General features: G+C 53.2%; 2 protein-coding genes across 6 annotated transcripts in view; one reads left to right on the top strand and one right to left on the bottom strand.

Moving 5' to 3' along the window:
• Positions 1–15,014, top strand: part of LOC135403242 (thaicobrin-like) — a 56,430-nt gene extending 41,416 nt beyond the window's left edge. Inside the window, exons 1-3 of one of the 5 annotated variants that reach the window (XM_064637074.1) lie at positions 11,569–12,024; positions 12,136–12,243; positions 12,869–15,014. In XM_064637074.1, the coding sequence (XP_064493144.1) occupies positions 12,231–12,243; positions 12,869–13,389 (534 nt within the window). In that variant the 5' untranslated portion in view covers positions 11,569–12,024; positions 12,136–12,230 and the 3' untranslated portion in view covers positions 13,390–15,014. Of the gene's footprint in view, positions 1–433; positions 637–11,568; positions 12,025–12,099; positions 12,244–12,868 lie in introns of those variants that run through there. The other 4 variants (XM_064637073.1, XM_064637072.1, XM_064637070.1 and 1 more) reach the window with 4 other exon arrangements.
• LOC135403239 (butyrophilin subfamily 1 member A1-like) lies at positions 4,660–10,908 on the bottom strand. The gene is made up of 6 exons (XM_064637064.1): positions 10,163–10,908; positions 9,484–9,831; positions 7,999–8,103; positions 6,821–6,841; positions 6,334–6,366; positions 4,660–5,920 (listed from the first exon to the last, which is right to left on the bottom strand). Exons 1-6 carry the CDS (start codon positions 10,458–10,460, stop codon positions 5,406–5,408), a joined length of 1,320 nt encoding a protein of 439 aa, XP_064493134.1. The 5' UTR covers positions 10,461–10,908; the 3' UTR covers positions 4,660–5,405.
• Positions 15,015–16,782: the final 1,768 nt, after the last annotated feature.

The following is a 16,782-nucleotide window of genomic DNA, read 5'->3' as shown; positions in this document are numbered from 1 at the left end:
TGCACAGCAAAGGACAGCAGCTCCTGCAGTGCTCAGGGGCTTTATCACCCCCCTGCAGCTGCAGGAGGGAGGGGCCCTGTGGCAGAGCCTGTGCTGCAGACAGGGCTGGGCACTGCAGGAGCTGGAAGAGCAGCTAAATCCAAGTGTTAGATGAGGTCACAGGTGGGCTGGAAGCTTCAGGGCAGGGGGGGCCATCGCCCAGAGGAGGGGAGGGAGAAGCTCCATGGGCTGGTCCCCCAGACACACTCCCAGTCCCAGCTGTGCTCTCCAGGCCATCCAGCCCCTCTGCACTGTGCTCTGCTCACTCAAACAAGCTGCAAGTGCTGGGCAAGCTCAGTCCAGCCATCAGCTGAGCACGAGATCAGGGGAGTGGGGAGCAGACTGAAGACCTTCCAACTCATCCCTAACCTCCCTTCCTGCAGTCAGTGAGTGCTGATTGTCTAAAAAGTGCCAGAATAATGTGACCTTTCCATCCTTGCTTCTCTGCTTTGTCATCTTTAGGCAGTCTCAGAGTCCTACCATTGTCACTTTCAACCCCTCCTGTTGATTTTCTGTACATGTGCTGGCATCCAGGCTGGAGAGAGAAGAGAGTGAGTGAGACCTTGGTGAATGAGGTGGAGGAGATGAGTGGAAGAGGTGAGTTTCAGGAGGGAAGAGGAGGGAGAATTTTCCCCTCTTGAGGGGAAAACACTCCCATCCTGCTTCTGCTTTGAAAGAAGTAGGGGGAAAGCACCTGGAGCTTGTCCCAGCCTGAGTTTGTCATGGCTTGGGACTTGGTGGCTGCCACACCCTCAGCTGAACTTCTCATGCTGATCTGTTGAGCCACCACCAGCACCAAAGACACCTGAGGTGACATCCTCAGCCCCTTCCTTTGCATGGAGAAAGAAACAGAAATTTCGGGCCTCGGGTTCTGGGTCTCGGGGTAACATCTCTCCTGGTCTGCACTGGTTTGTGCCCAGACCTGCCTGTTGTGCTCCTGCAGCCCCAGGGACTGCCAGGCTCAGGTCCAGGTGTCTGCACTGCAGATGTGCCCCCACCCACTGACGTGCATCCTCCCCCAGGGAACGGGGGTCTCCTTGGCCAGGATGTGTGCAAGCTCCTGGGGCAGGGACAGGACTGGGGCAGCACTGAGGCTGGTACCCAAAAGTCAGGCTACTGAAGAACATCACAACAACAGACAGGTGGATCAAGCTGCTGAGATTAAAGTGTCTGAGGTGGATCTGGACTGGCAACATAAGGAGGAACTATTTCTGGCTTGATGGGCCCATGACATCTCAGGTCATGAGGGAAGAGATGCAACATAGAGATGGGCTCATGACCAAGGGGAATTAACCATCTCCCACTTATCCATGACTGTGAATCATGTGCTGCAATCAATCAGGTCCAGGCAGGTAAAGCCTCTGTGGTGTGGGGGATGATGGTTGAAATCAAAATCTGGGGAGGCCTGGCAGAGATCACATCACATCACACCACATCACACTCCCCTAACCCACCAAGGTAAGTGCTGTGTGCTGACAATGGTGGAAACAGTCTCTGGATGGCTGGAGACACATCCTGTGCCTCACAGCCCTGCCTAGAACACCATCATCATCATCATGGCCAGTCTTCGCAAACAAAGATTTGTGAAAGGTCTCAACCCACATTTGTTACCAGCGTGCTGGTGATCCAGGGCTTTACAAATGCAGGAAAGGCCTTCAAGCCTGAGCAGTGGATTTTTTAGGTGAGACACAGTGTGCACTGAACTGAGCCCACCCTTTAATCCTAAGGTTCATCTGCCAGGGCTGAGCGAGCTTGGACGGTGGCAGCGAGGTCCTCAGGACGTAGGTTTGTTTAGAGTGACCTTCTCTTAGATGGATGGCCTTACAGGGCTGAACGAGCTCCATCTGCCCGGGTTTAGAGTTGTCCTTCTCTTCTGTGTGTTCCGGGGCTCCCCTCTCATCTCCCACCATGGCAGTTCCGCACAGGCCAAGCTCCCATTCTCTGGCTCCTTTCCGTGCTCAGGCCCAGGCCCCAGCGCCCGGGGCCGGCCGGGCCGCGCCACTGCTGGAACACCATCCTGGGCCTGGAAAAGCAAGTCCTGGGGTGACGTGGCCCCCCAGCCAGAATTGAATGGGACAATGGGGCTCATTTCAAAAACAGCCTCACAGACACCTGGGCTGAGAGCTCAGGATGTGATGGGTGGATCATATTCCCTGTCATGCACCAGAATTTCCAGAATTTGAGGTGGGGCCTCACCAGTGCTGAGCACAGGGGGAAGGTCACTGCCCAAGTCCTGCTGTCCATGTTAGCCAGTCCCTTAATGCTTCACACATACACTCCAGCCTTCATCCAGCCCTGGGCAGAGTTTGATCCATCCCAGTTGCTCTCTCACATAAAGAGCAGCTCCACCACCTGGCCTTGCTGATTTGTCATTCCTAAAATGTCTGTAGCCATCCAGGACAGCATTCCAGTCCTTTGAGCTATCCCAGCATGTCTCTGTAATTGCAAGGAGACCGTGGCCCAGGGACTGCACACAGATCTCTGATCCTTCCCCAGGCTCATTCCCCAAGCTCTGTGTGTTGTCTGCAGGCAGTTCAGGGGGAATGGAGCAGGCAGGTTTCCCAGGAGGGCGGCAAGAGGATGCCCCACAGCCATACACACCCCTGATCTGCTTGGCCTTCTGTTCTCATCTTGGGAGGCCAGGAGGGAACATTTGTCACTGCTCTGGATGTCCTGCATTATTCCCAGCTGGATGGGAAGGGGGAAGCAAGGCCCCTTTGGATCCTGAGCCCTCGAGTCCTTCCATTTAAAGCCCAGCCCTCCAAGTTGGCCATCCTGCTGCCCAAGGTTCCCTGGCCTCTTCTAGGCACGTGGATCCCATGCCTCCCTAACAGACTACAGCCATCAAAGAATGTCATGTTGTCATAAAAATCCAAACCCTCCTGACAGCACCAGCCACAAAGCCAGAAGTTGATTTGTTTTCTACACCTGTTTCTGGCTGTCCCCTTTCCTCTAATGGGCAAATGGAGGAAAAGATAACTTGGACACCGATATTGTTCACTTGCACCCTCAGGGCTTTGTAATCTCCCTTGAATCTGCCCAGCTTCTGCCTTGGGTGTCATTTGTGCCCCATGGAAAAGCAGCAGTGGAGAGCAGTCTGTGCCCTTGACAGGCTGTGTCACCCTCTCAGCAACCTCTCTGAGCTCAGCTGCCAGAAGGGGGGAGACCTCTGGTGACTCCCTGCAGGGCTGGCAGATGAGTGCCTCAGTGGCCCTTAACGCAGTCCCCCACTAGGAGCACACATCCTTTCTTTTAGGGGGTCTGCTGTGTTCTGCTGCTGCACTTTCTCCTGGCAGGCAGACCTTGCTCAGGGCTGTCTACAGCTGTTAAAGTGTTGATTCCGGGTTTGGTGGTGATGCTGAAGGTGGAGACTGAAGCAGAGTCCTGCTTTTGTGGGCCACCAGATCTGAGGCGCCTCGTTCTCAGTGCTGACAGTCCCAGAAACCTGGTTCTAAAACCACCCACCTGCATCCACCTCAGCTCCTCTAATACTGCACAGCCTTTGAACTCTTCCCTGCTCCTGACAGAACACATCATCAACCTGTGCACACCTTTTCTCCAGGAGGAGGGGCTGGGCACTTGTTTAGATCTTGGGGTTTAGAGATGGAACAAGAACTAATAGTGTTTGCAGCAGAAGGTCCCAGAGAAAATTCCTGTGCTTTGATTGAAAGAAAGCAGCCAAGCAAGGTGGGGAATCAATGAAGAAAGGAGCTGAAGCAGCCGAGCAGGGGACACTGGGTTGATGTAGAACCAGGGGTATTGTCTTAAAGAAGGTCATAAGGCAGTCACTCAGAACTTTGGGGGCTCCAGACACAGATGACCACCAGAGATCCCCAACAAAGCCCCTCAGAGACCTTAATAGGACATGTATGCATGCTAAGAAGTGTTGAGAAATGTCATGAATATGGAACAGGAATGTGGGGAAGACAAAATGAATAATTATGTCATGCTGACATATCAGCTGCAGTGAGGATCCCTCTGGGTGCACTTTGGGAACTGATTCCCAGGGCACCCGGTGTGCTGGAGTCACTTCAGTGCACCCTAATTAAAGAAGGCCTGGCTTCTAAAACTCACAAATTTGGTCTTGGAGGTTTCTTTCGAGAGCTGATTTTAGGCCACAAACCCACCACCTGCACTGAAGTCTCCCTCCTTGACAGTTCTCTTGGGGTGAAGCCTTCCCTTGGGAAGGTCCAGGCCTGCTGGATCTCCATGGAATGGAGGATCTGCTGTGAAAGCATGTGTGGTGTTTTAGGAATGGTGCTCCCCAATCAAGTGCTCCCACCCAGACCCTCCCAAAGCAGATGCTGCTCACTCCCCCTGCCCCCACCTCTGGTTGAAAGCACAAAAGGCAAAGATCATGGGGTGAGAGAAGATCAATTCACTGGAAACAGCAATGATACCATAAAACCAACGGTAACAGCAACAACACGAATAAGAAAAGTGTACAGAGAGAGGGTGATTTACATGCCAAATGCTCACGGAGCCTGTGAGCGAGTTTGACCTGGCTTCCCACCAAAATCTCCAATGCTCAGCAAAAGCCCTTCCCCTCCCTCCCCTTTTTGGCAAAGAAAGGAAAGGGAAAAAAATTATAAAAACTGAGAGAAACCAAAACCAACTGAATTATATCAAAATAGATGTTTATTTTTACATATGTACAGTTATATACAGAAAAATATTATGTACAACTCCCAAGAAAGGGGAGAGGTGAAGGGAAAATGGGAAAAAGGGGCAAAGAGGGACAAAACCAAAACAGGTATGCACAATCTAGAAACCCAGTAACTGACAAAATAGAGAACTATTAAAATCTCACCACTTCCCTTGAGAGAAGCAGGACAGCTGGACGCAGCCCAGCACTGTCCCCTCACGCGGGGCAGACAACAGCAGTCACTGTGGGCCTCAGCTCCAGATAAGGAAGACCGAGGCAGGGACCGACCATTCCCAAACCTTGTCAGAAGAGAAGAAAGCGAACCCTCTTATCTACGCCTTTTTATCTGTGGGGTTACGGAAAGGAATGATATGGAATACTTCCTTAGATTTCTGACCCCGTTGCTAAGGAAGGCCTAAAATATCCGAGAAACCAACCCACTGCAGCCTGAGACAAGGAAACAATGGTTCCACCCTCCATGTGTAAGGAACACCCTCAGAAGCAGGAGAGAAAGTCCCTTTTCCCCACACCTGGAAATGATGTGAGGTGCTCTCATAACACAAGGTCTTGGCCATGGCCTCTCCCACTCATCTGCACTGGGACCAGAACAGCATGTCTGACCTCAGAGAAAGATCTTGGAGAGATGCAGCATGGAAGAGAGGTGCAGAGAGGTAACGAGATCTCCACCCTTGGAGACCCTTCTCTTACTGCCTCCTCTTCATCAGGGACACATTTTCAGACATGTTCCAGGACCCAGCCAGAACCAAGGGTAGACTTTTATCCCCCCAAATGATACCTGTGGAAATGTGAAGATGGGAATCCCCTCATCAACACTGAAAAATGCCACCTGTCCCATTTCATAATCCAGAGAGACCCGGATCCGCCTGGGAGTCTTGATTTCAGGAAATTCAGTGGGACTAGGGGAGGTGAAAGCTTTCAGTTCTGGCCGTTTCCCCACTGCCCAGATGCCTTCCTCTGGTTTAAACTCAATCTCACCCTCCCTTTCCGCACCGTCTCTAAATATTCCCACAGCCCATCTTCCTGCATCCTCCACCTCCACCTCCCAGTAGTGTCTCCCCGAGGTGAAGCCCTCACGGCCCAGAACACAGCGCCACGGGTTAAATCTCTTGTCACTGTAGTGGATGTGCTGTGGTGTGTAAGCTCGTGTCACACTTTTGCCATTGTCAGACAGGAGAAGGTCACAGTGGGCTGTGTCTGGATCCAGAACCACGTTCGCTGCAGGAGAGATGGAATCAACACATCAGGGCAGAGCTCGGCCCAGGACACATCTTTGCTGGGGCTGCCTAAGGAAGAAGCAGGGGGGGAGGGAGAGCTGGCAGAGTGTGGCATGGCAAGGTGCACAAGGTGACAACATCAGTGCAAGGAAGAGACACTGAAGCAGAGAGAAGAGAGGGAGCAGAGAGGGAAGAGGATCATCAGCAGAGCTCCAGGATGAAGAATTGCACACAGCTCACCAAGGACAAGGATCCTCCAGATTTGCCTGGAGGTGGGACATGCACCAAAGGAAAGGGAGGCTCAGCAGAAGCAAGCCTGGTCCCAGCAGCATCACTTGCAGGAGGGGAACTGCCAGGAAGGGCCACTGAAGCAGGCAAGATGGTTCAGCACCAGGAAACACCAAACTTACTTACCTGCTTCTACAGGCACTGCCTGTCTTCTCCATGCTTTAAAAAAACCACAAAAACCACAGGTCAGAGGCAATGGAACACACTGGGGCTGGGTTAGCTCAGGGGAATGATATGCCAGTGGAGGTGCACATTTTCTGAATTATTGTTATCATTGTGAAAGTCATCTCACAGCGAGTTGCTTCAAAACTTCAGGGTCTGACTACATGGAAGGGCTCCACCCATTTCCTACAAATCCAATCACGCCGCCTGTCCTGACTGGGACATGCATTTATGGTCAGTTTGCATTTTGAGAACTGAAAGAATGTTGGTCTTAGTACAGAACAATTACAGGGAAGAGCCTAAAACCACACAGAGACCAATAAAAAAGAATGTTTCTGAAACAAGTTCTGTATTTGTTCTGTGCCCAAAACGAGGGCACACATGAAAAACACAGGGGAGAAAAAATGCCCAACTGAGAAGACTCCCACAAAGACAAGAGAATGATACTCACCAAGTTCCTGGGCTTGTTTCTCTGAAAAGGAAGAGAAAGCAGCACAAATGGGTTGTGGGCCATTGATTTGGACATCCCCTGTCTGCCCTCTCCTGGGACCGCCTGCACGGGCTGGAGGGCGGGTTTGTGCCAAGGCTGAGCAGTGCAAAGCCCTGTCCCACCCCCAGCCTGCAGCTCTGCTCCCCCGCCCATGGGGCAGCTTGTCCTGCTCAACCTGGGGGCAGGAAAGGATCTCTGGCAGGTCCCTCATCTCCAAGGGCACCAGGGCACTTCCACCCTGCCACTTCTACTGCTGCCCCCACCCGATCCCATCCCCAGACACCATCTTCAGTCACCTTGAATTTTGGATTCTAAAATTCACTCTTTCCATCCACCCATCACCAAGTGAACCACAAAGTGAACCACTTTTTGGTTCACACTTCAAAAGTGAAAGAAAAAAGCCCAAATGAACCCACCACCCCCCAGAGGCTGTAAAAAATCCTTTTCCAGGACAGACTTGCTTGGATAGGGAAGAGGCTGAAATTGCTCCCAAGGGAAAAGCTGCTGCCCAGGAGCTCCTCAGGACCTGTCTTCTCAAGACTTTTCTGGGTGTCACCCACCCTCCCTGAGCCCGCTGTGGGCAGAGATCAGCACCGTGCTGCTGGAGACCTGAGCACGGGCTCCAGCTCCAGGGCAGCGCTGAAGGGGCAGCTTTGCAGCACCAAGGCAGGAGCATGGGGTGAAATGTCCCCTGCAGTGCTCCCTAAGGGCCCTGTGCCTGTGCTCTGCAGTGCTCAGAGCAGCTGAGGCCCTTGCACAATGAAATGTGCTACCCCAAAGCTTCCTCCATCTCTAGAAGGAAAGGAGGCCCTGCCAGGCCCCCCAAACTGCCAGGGATTCTTTGCAGGTCAAGGCAAATTCTTGCTCCATTTCTGTGCTGGGGCAGAGGAGCAGCTGATGCTGCTTTAATGCCAACTTCCTGCCTTGCCTTCTTCTGGGAGAAGAAAGCTTTCTTTTCTTGACGGAAGGTAAGGCCATGTGGTTTTAAGTTCCCTGGCACCAAACACGTGCCTGAGACACCAGGACAAGACTCTAGTTCCATCCTGGTGTTTCTCAACCCCCTCATCCCTCAGGACTAGAGGTGGCTGAGTAGGATGGCTGCCCAGCGCCTTCCCCAGCCCCCAAACCCAGGATGGTACCTTTAATTTTAAGTTGATAAACTGCAAAACTAATTAGTGCGACCACAGCAGCCAGGACCAGGACCAGAGCAATCATCCAAGGATAGATACTTCGTAGAAAGGGATCTGAAAAATTAAATCCCCAAAGGGAGGTTTCTTTGTGAGTAGCAATGGGAAGGGAATTATTTCTATTTCATACAAGGTCATTCCATCTGCCTCTGTCAGAGACTGAAACAGTTAATGATTTATGGAATCTAGGATTGCCAAGGGACCTTTGCAGACTTCTGCAGGACTTTTGCATTATACCTCTGATGGCCCATCAAAGCCCATCCCCCCCCCCCAGCCAATCTTGAAAGGCAGGAAAAACCCTTTTGCCAGACCCCTCACAGAAACTCAGAACAGACCCAGGAGATGTTGGAAGCCCCTGGCATGGCCTGTGACACTAACCATGGATATAATAACTCATAACTTCTTGGAGTGTGGGGGCTTCCCTCCTTCACCCCCAACAGATCGAGGCCACCACTTCAACTGACAGACGTGGAAGCTGCAACTACCAAGTTCCATCGCTGGACCCCGTGGGTGGTGACTATAGACATCTTTCCACTCAGCTTTTCTTTCCCTTACTCTCCCTTAGCCTTATCCTGTCTTTCCTTTCTCTCCCTTATGCATTTTACCCCCAGGGGTTATCCCTATGATAGATAATATAGATGACAACACCCATACCTGTTAAAACAAAATTGTTAAAATAAACCCTACGTATATATGTTTTCAGACACTGATTATTCAGTGTTGTTTCACACTAATCCACCCCAAGGGAACTATTGATAAGAACCTGGGTTACCCCCCTCCCCTTTTTCTGGGGCAGGTCGTAACAGCCTCACACTGACGTTGAAAACCAGCTCCTGACTGTGCTCCACAAACTGACAAAAAATGACATTAAAAAACCCCCAAACATTTCTGGCAATTTCACACTTGTCTGAGGCTGATGAAATTTCTCTGCATTGTGGAGGATCTTTAAAGGGAAGATGGATTTCTAATCAAATTCCTCCAGGTTAAATCATGCTTTCTTTTCCTTTGGAAAAAACCCAAATATCAGATTTCCTTAGGCAACATGGGATCACAAATAGGGTGACATGTGCATCAACAGCAACACTCCAGTGCAGAGCAGCATCACCAGGAGAAAGGTAACGCATCCCCAGGGAACCAAAGTCTCCAGGACTTGTTCATTCCCAAACAACAAGAAGAACAAGAGTTCAAAAACAAGTGCTGCTGTGGTGGAGCAATATCAAGAACACTTTTGAAGGAGGAAGTATCTTATGAGCTCCTCATGGTTGCTCGGTGGGCAGTTTGACCTCTATGAAACATTCTTGGTATTTTCAACAATGGAACTTAATGGGACTGTTTCCAAAGCAACCACCTGAGACTGTTTCTGGGCAGAAGGACAGGGAACAAGAGCACTGGCTATGAGCAAGTAAATTACAGGTACCAGGGACACAAACTACAGACCTGTCACCTTGAGCTCCACCACAGCCTCATCGTAATCTGAGCCACGGCGAACAAAGCAGGTGTAACTCCCTGTGTCAGATGGTTGGACATGGAAGATCCTCAAGTCCGCGCTGCCCTTGGCAAGGCCGTCCTTCCCCAGCTCAGTGCGCCCTTGGTACTGAACCATCTGCTCCCCAAACTGGTCCTGGCCCAACTTGTAGCGATGCACAAAGGGCAAGAACTGCTCCCGAAACCAGGTCACCTCCGTGTCCTGTGCATTCTGCCTCGGGGAGAAGCTGCAGGGCAGCACCACGTCCTCGCCCTTGGCCACGGTGATGGGGCCGGGGGGTCCAGTGACGGTGAGTGGAGCTGGGAGAGACCCCGTAGGAAGAAGAGAGAAGTGTGAGTTTGCTGAGGCAGCTGAGCTGGGACACAGCAGCGGCTGCTGCGCGTGGTTGGGGTGCTGCCGGGCCGGGCCATGGCGCTGGCAGCGTCCCTGTGCCGGGGCAGACGAGGGGCTGAGGGCAGCTGGCACAGGGACCCTGCCCTGCAGCACGGCCTGGACACCAAACAGCAAAGGAAAGGGCCTGACCCTGCTCTCTGCTCTGCTGTTCCCAGCGAGCTGCTGCACTGGCAGCCACCAAGATATTCCACCTGGAAGCCATGGCACAGCATCCAGCAAGAACAGGGGGATTCTTACCTGAGTGCCCCTGAGGAACTTGGAAAACTAAAGTGGAAATGACAAAAGCCGGCAGAGAGCAGTGGATGGGGGAACCGCAGAGCATCCTCCTCCCTGGAGCACAACCTGGAGATGGGGAAGGACAGGCAAAGGGCAAAAGGGAAGACAAACAATGGAGCTTAAAACAACCAAACAAACCAACCAACCAATCAGCCAGGATGAATTCACTTTGACAGGGGTTCATTGCTGATTTCAGCCCTTTCTGGAATGTCGAGGGAAGAAACTTGGATGCCCAAGGTTGAAATCGATTTTCCCTCATCAGACTGACTTTGGTTAGTGCTTTATAGGCAAAGGACCTGACTGGGATCAAAAGGGGTGGGAATTTCCCATGGGAAAGCAAAGGACAAGCTGTACCATCTCCTCCAATTCCAGCAGAAAGGGGCAGTTGTTTTCCTATGGAGCCCTGGCTTTTCTGATCCAGCCTTAAGAAAGAGACCCACAGGGGCAGGGGGAGAAGGACAAACCCTGAGCGAGTCAGGACTCATTGCCTGCACCTCCCTGAGAGTGGGAGAAGGCTTTGGAGCAAGGGAAGCCAAAGAGTCCAAACACTAATCCAAGGCCCAGCCAAGACAGGACCTGGCTCTGCTCTGCTCTCCCACCCACCCCCCTTTTTGCCACTGACTTGGTTCCACTTTGCTAACAGACCATGGAAAGCAGAGCTGGTTCTGGCAGATGGCAGAGGGCAATTTCCATCCCATCTTTCCCAAAAGATGCCACGTACCTGGAGACGCTGAGCTCTGTCCTGGGCTCTGGCTGGAGCAGGACCTACTTAACTGTCACCAAGTGTATTGAAAGGGTCCCCTGATCCCAGCTGAGCTGTCTGAAAACCAAAAAAATTATCACCCCGTCCCAGCCTGACACCTGTTTTCTCTTGCACTGCCTCCTGTCAAAAGTGAAAGTTGTTGAGTAATTTGGGGAGTTTTTGATCTGGACATGGCCTTCTGGCAGCATGCCCAGGCACAGCCCTGCTGCAGGGGCTCTCCAGGGCTGCTCCCTGGGCTCAGGAGGGGACAGATGTGGCAGCACTTTGCACATCCCTGGCATGAGCCCAGAGGCCATTTGGGCAGGAGGGAGGTGATGGAGCCGGGATTCACCCCCAGAGGCAGTGGGTGGGAGCAAAGCCCAGCAGCAGCAGCTTCACTCTTGCTTAAAAGCAATTGGCAGCCCAGAGGCAAGGCCATGGAGGGTGGTTGGTCGAGGCAAAGCTGCTGCCCTGAGGGAGGCAAAGGCAGTGCCCGTGGGCGCTCAGCCCTGTGGGTTCCGGCCCCCTCCCAGCCCAGTCAGGCCTGGGGGCACCTGCTGGGGCAAAGGGAGCTGATCAGGGCCCTGGCCAAAAGGGGTGACAAGGAACGCAGGGAAGCAGCAAGGGATGGGCCCAGTGACACAGATGTGCACAGCAAAGGACAGCAGCTCCTGCAGTGCTCAGGGGCTTTATCACCCCCCTGCAGCTGCAGGAGGGAGGGGCCCTGTGGCAGAGCCTGTGCTGCAGACAGGGCTGGGCACTGCAGGAGCTGGAAGAGCAGCCAAATCCAAGTGTTAGATGAGGTCACAGGTGGGCTGGAAGCTTCAGGGCAGGGGGAGCCATTGCCCAGAGGAGGGGAGGGAGAAGCTCCATGGGCTGGTCCCCCAGACACACTCCCAGTCCCAGCTGTGCTCTCCAGGCCATCCAGCCCCTCTGCACTGTGCTCTGCTCACTCAAACAAGCTGCAAGTGCTGGGCAAGCTCAGTCCAGCCAGGAGCTGAGCAGGAGATCAGGGGAGTGGGGAGCAGACTGAAGACCTGCCAACTCATCCCAAACCTCCCTTCCTGCAGCCAACCTGCAGGTGAGTGCTGACTGTCTAAAAAGTGCCAGAATAATGTGACTTTCCATCCTTGCTTCTCTGCTTTGTCATCTTTAGGCAGTCTCAGAGTCCTGCCTTTGTCACTTTCAACAGGGAATCCTTCCTGCCCTCCTGTTGATTTTCTGTACATGTGCTGACATCCAGGCTGGAGAGAAGAGAGTGAGACCTTGGTGAATGAGGTGGAGGAGATGAGTGGAAGAGGTGAGTTTCAGGAGGGAAGAGGAAGGAGAACTTTCCCCTCTTGAGGGGAAAACACTCCCAACCTGCTTCTGCTTTGAAAGAAGTAGGGGGAAAGCACCTGGAGCTTGTCCCAGCCTGAGTTTGTCATGGCTTGGGACTTGGTGGCTGCCACACCCTCAGCTGAACTTCTCGTGCTGATCTGTTGAGCCGCCACCAGCACCAAAGACACCTGAGGTGACATCCTCAGCCCCTTCCTTTGCATGGAGAAAGAAACAGGATTTTGGGGCCTCGGGTTCTGGGTCTTGGGGTAACATCTCTCCTGGTCTGCACTGGTTTGTGCCCAGACCTGCCTGTTGTGCTCCTGCAGCCCCAGGGACTGCCAGGCTCAGGTCCAGGTGTCTGCACTGCACATGTGCCCCCACCCACTGACGTGCATCCTCCCCCAGGGAACGGGGGTCTCCTTGGCCAGGATGTGTGCAAGCTCCTGGGGCAGGGACAGGACTGGGGCAGCACTGATGCTTGGGCAGTCCAGGAGGAAGCGGTTTCCTACTCTGGGAAAAGGAACTCACTCTGTCCCTTCTCCTGCTGGGGGGGATGCAGCCCTGGGACTGCCTGTTCTGAACAGCTTCTCCTTCTCTGTCCCCAGCCAATGTGACCCTGGACCCAGACACTGCCAACCCCTTCCTCATCCTGGCCGGTGACCAGCGAAGGGTGGGACGAGGGGACGAGTGGACGTCGCTGCCCAACACCCCCGAGCGGTTCGACACGGAGCCGTGTGTGCTGGGCAGGCAGGGCTTTGCTGAGGGGAGACACTGCTGGCAGGTGGAGGTGACTGAGGCAGGGGACTGGTGGGCTGTGGGGGTGGCCCAGGAGTCTGTCAGGAGGAAGGGGGTCCTGAGCTTTACCCCCCGGGAAGGGATCTGGGCCGTGGGGCAGTGGTTTGGACAATACCATGCATTTACTGACCCTGACTGGACCCCTCTGCACCTTGCCCACCTCCCCAGGGCCATCCAGGTCTGCCTGGACTTCAGGGACAAGCAGGTAGCATTTGCTGATGCTGAAAACGAAGCCCCAATCTTTGCTTTCTGCCTGGCCTCGTGTCCTGGGGAGAGGCTGCACCCCTGGCTCTGGGTGGGGACGGGCTCGTGGCTCCAGCTGTGCCCCTGACACGTGGAGGGAGCACGGGGGGCAGGGGAGAGAGTGGAAAGGCAAACGCCATCACTGTGGGTCTGGGAACTGGTAGGGTTCTTCTGTGTCCTGCTGGCTTCTTCCCACGTGGTTCCTCTGGCCACCAAGCAGAGGACTGGCAGGTCATGGAAGTGGATTCCACCACAGAGCCTCCTTCATCCCACCCACCCCTCAGCTGGGACTGCAGGGAGAGCACCAAGGCTCAGAGCATGGAGGAGCTTGGTGCCAGGAGGGCCAAGGGCAGGCAGGTGGCACTGAGTGCCAGGGCACTGCAGAGCTGCTCTGTCCAAGGCCACAGAAAACACAGCAGGTAGTAAAAGGTGCTGGAGCAGTGCCTCAGGCTTTTTTCTATTGATATGAAGTTAAAAAACCTCAAGCATAGCTGGGTGCTGATGATAACACTTATCTTCCCCACACATCCAAACCTCTCCTTGCCTCCCCTTCACTCGTCACTGGCACGTGCACCAAGCACTTTTCTTGCAGCAGGGCCCTGGGAGCAGCTCTGGGGGCAGCCCAGGAAGGCAGGCACGAAGCTGAGCAGGGTCTGGAGTCCACAGCAGAGGCAATTCCCACAGATCTGCCGTTCTCTGATCTCTCCCCATCAAGGTCTCCTTTTCCTCACATAGAACAGACTAGATGGGAATATTCCACTTGGAAGGGACCTATAATGATCACCTCATCCTGAACCCTGCAGGGCTGACCAAAAGTAAAGCTTGTTACTAAGGCCATTGTCCAATTGCCTCTTAAAACTGACAGGCCTGGGGCACTGACCAGCTCTCGAGGAAGACTGTTCCAGACCACCCTCTTGGTAAAGAAATGCTCCCTCATGTCTAGTTGGAACCTCCCCTGGAGCAGCTTTGAACCATTCCCAGGTGTCCTGTCCCTGGATTCCAGAGCTCAGCACCTCCCTCTCCATATCCCCTCCTTAGGAAGCTGCAGAGCAACAAGCCTCCTTTTCTCCAAAGGAGACAAGCCCAGAGCCCTCAGCTGCTCCTCACAGGACAGCACTAGACCTGCTCTGGAGAACTGGTATTTTGCAGGAAAGGACATTCAGAGACATTCCAGACATGGAAAGTTTGGGAGGTCTCATCCCACAGGATCCTGCTAAATCCTGCCCTTAGGAGAGGAGAAGGTGAATGTAAGTGAAGGGGAACCTTGTCCTTGGTCCAGCCTGGAATTCCTCTTCAGGCACGTTGCTGGTTGGACCCTCTTAGTGCCACCTCAGTTGTCATCTTTGTGGTGGCACCTGGGCACAGGCAAGAGAATTTGCCTCTGTGATCTACTCCAGTAGCTGCAAAGAGTTGCAGCGCTGGGTCAGGCCCAGTTATCTTCCTCCAGAGCCCTGCTCTAACCCTCTTCCAATGTGGCAGGACCAAGACTGGGGAAACCCATGGATCTCTGCTCACAGCAGGGTAATTCCTACCCTCCGTGGGCAGGTGACAAGGGGCACAGGCTGGGCACAGGTCACTGGGTGGTGAGCAATTGTACTGGACATGGCTTGCTCCTCTTGGGTTTTATTTTTTTGATTGTGATTACTATTGTCATTAGTATTATTATGTTTTACATTGTTTCAAATATTAAACTGTTCTTATGTCAACCCACAAGTTTTTTTTTTCCTTTTTTCCCCCCATCCCACTTTTGGAGGGGGGTGTGACCGAGTCACTGTGTGATGTTTAGTTGTCAGCTGGGGTTACACCACAACAGGATTTCATGGCAGAAGGTTTGGAGATGGAGATGGCAGAAGATTTGTAAGCTTTGGTTCTGTCCCTTGTCCTGGGAAACACCCCAAAGGAGTTGTTTCACATTGAGGGACACCTACTTCAATTAAGAAGAAATTCCTTTCTGAAAGCCAGCTCAGGAAAGCTGGATTTTCCAACAGATTGGTGCCCTGGATCCTCCTCACTGGAATTTTGTGGTTTGAAGGGGGAGAAAAGGTTTAATGCGTCCCTGTTTGCTGTACCCCCCAAAAAATTAAATATATACAAAAAAATCAACTCTTTGGGAGCTGAGTTGCATAACTGCAGCTTTTTGATTAAAATTGTATAGTATTGGTGCAATACTACATGAAATCATTCTATTCTAGTATTAGAAATCTACCATTCTAGTGTTGCACCGTGAAGACTCAGGGGAGTTTAAATTCATCTCTCTTATGCTACAGGTCTCTGCATTCCAGTGCCACAACAGGTAGGAAGGCTTAAGGAATGCCATGGTCCTTGAAAAGCAAGGCTGGACCCACATGGGCTGTAAGGACACATTTGGATTTGGTACTTTAGCCAGGCAGCTGGACTGAATGCCCTCCCCATTAAACTCTGTCTCCTTTTCACCCAGTGAGCCCTTTCTCTGGGATTTCTGTTCCTTTTACGCTGTGTTTTCTCCCCCTCACCCTGGCAGACTGCTGGGTGGCAGCAGTTTTATTTTAAAGGACTGGGTGAGCCTTCTTCCAGAACGACAGCACTTTCTTCTTTTAAACCTTTTTTTTCTTTTAACATAAACAAGCCCAGAAGCCCCTTGATTTGCCAGCTTGGCCAGGAAACTCATCCAAGGTCTGGGCCAAGGCTGAAGCCTTGTCCAGGGCCTTGGAAATGCATCCAGCATTGTTTTTGCAGTGTTTTGAGGGGCACTTCTAATGTGCAGCTTCACAATTTCCACCCTGCTCTGCAAGAGTGGTGTGACCAGGCTTTGAAACACATGTCCAGGGCCGGGGGCTGAGGGCAGGGCTGGGGCTGCAGAGGATGTTGGGGCTCCTCCTCACCCCATGGAACAGGGAATGGTGGCTGCCCAGGTCTGTGCCCCGAGGTTCCATATCCAGCCCTGGACAGGTATCCTGCCCCACACTGCCCTGCAGGCCCTGCCACTGGATGGCTCTCAGAGCCAGCTGGTAGTGTGAGCTGCCAGAGCCAGGACCCTGCCCTGCAGCTGCAGCAGCTCTTGCATGTCACAGCTGAGACACAGCCCGGACACAGCTGGACACAGCTCAGACACAGCTTGGACACAGCTCGGACACGGCTTGGACACAGCCTGGACACAGCTCGGACACAGCTCGGACACAGCTCGGACACGGCTTGGACACAGCCCGGACTCATCTTGGACACAGCCCGGACTCAGCTTGGACACAGCCCGGACTCAGCCCAGACACAGCTCTGACACAGCTCAGACACAGCTCGGACACAGCCTGGACACAGACAGACAGAGCTTGGACACAGCCCGAACACAACTCGGACACAGCCTGGACACAGCTGGGATATGGCTCGGACACATCCAGAGCCTGCCATGGCCTCGCCAGGGCTCGGGTGAGAGCCTGGGCTGGCACACACGTCCAGCATCTCCCACCAGCCTGGAGTGAGGGGCTGGGCCAGAGGCCACGAGCAGGCT

The sequence above is a fragment of the Pseudopipra pipra genome, chromosome 27 (genome assembly GCF_036250125.1).
Source record: "Pseudopipra pipra isolate bDixPip1 chromosome 27, bDixPip1.hap1, whole genome shotgun sequence".
Classification (NCBI taxonomy): domain Eukaryota; kingdom Metazoa; phylum Chordata; class Aves; order Passeriformes; family Pipridae; genus Pseudopipra; species Pseudopipra pipra.
The sequence above is the reverse complement of the archived record's forward strand: the minus strand, read 5'-3'. Positions and strand labels throughout refer to the sequence as shown.

Coding starts and splice junctions, on each gene's coding strand:
- LOC135403239 (XM_064637064.1), bottom strand. CDS start 10,460: ATGAGGGAAAATCGATTTCAACCTTGGGCATCCAAGTTTCTTCCCTCG. Junction 8,104..9,483: donor GGTGGAGCTCAAGGTGACAG/GTCTGTAGTTTG, acceptor TTAATTTTTCAG/ATCCCTTTCTACGAAGTATC. Junction 5,921..6,333: donor GGCAGTGCCTGTAGAAGCAG/GTAAGTAAGTTT, acceptor TCTCTCCTGCAG/CGAACGTGGTTCTGGATCCA.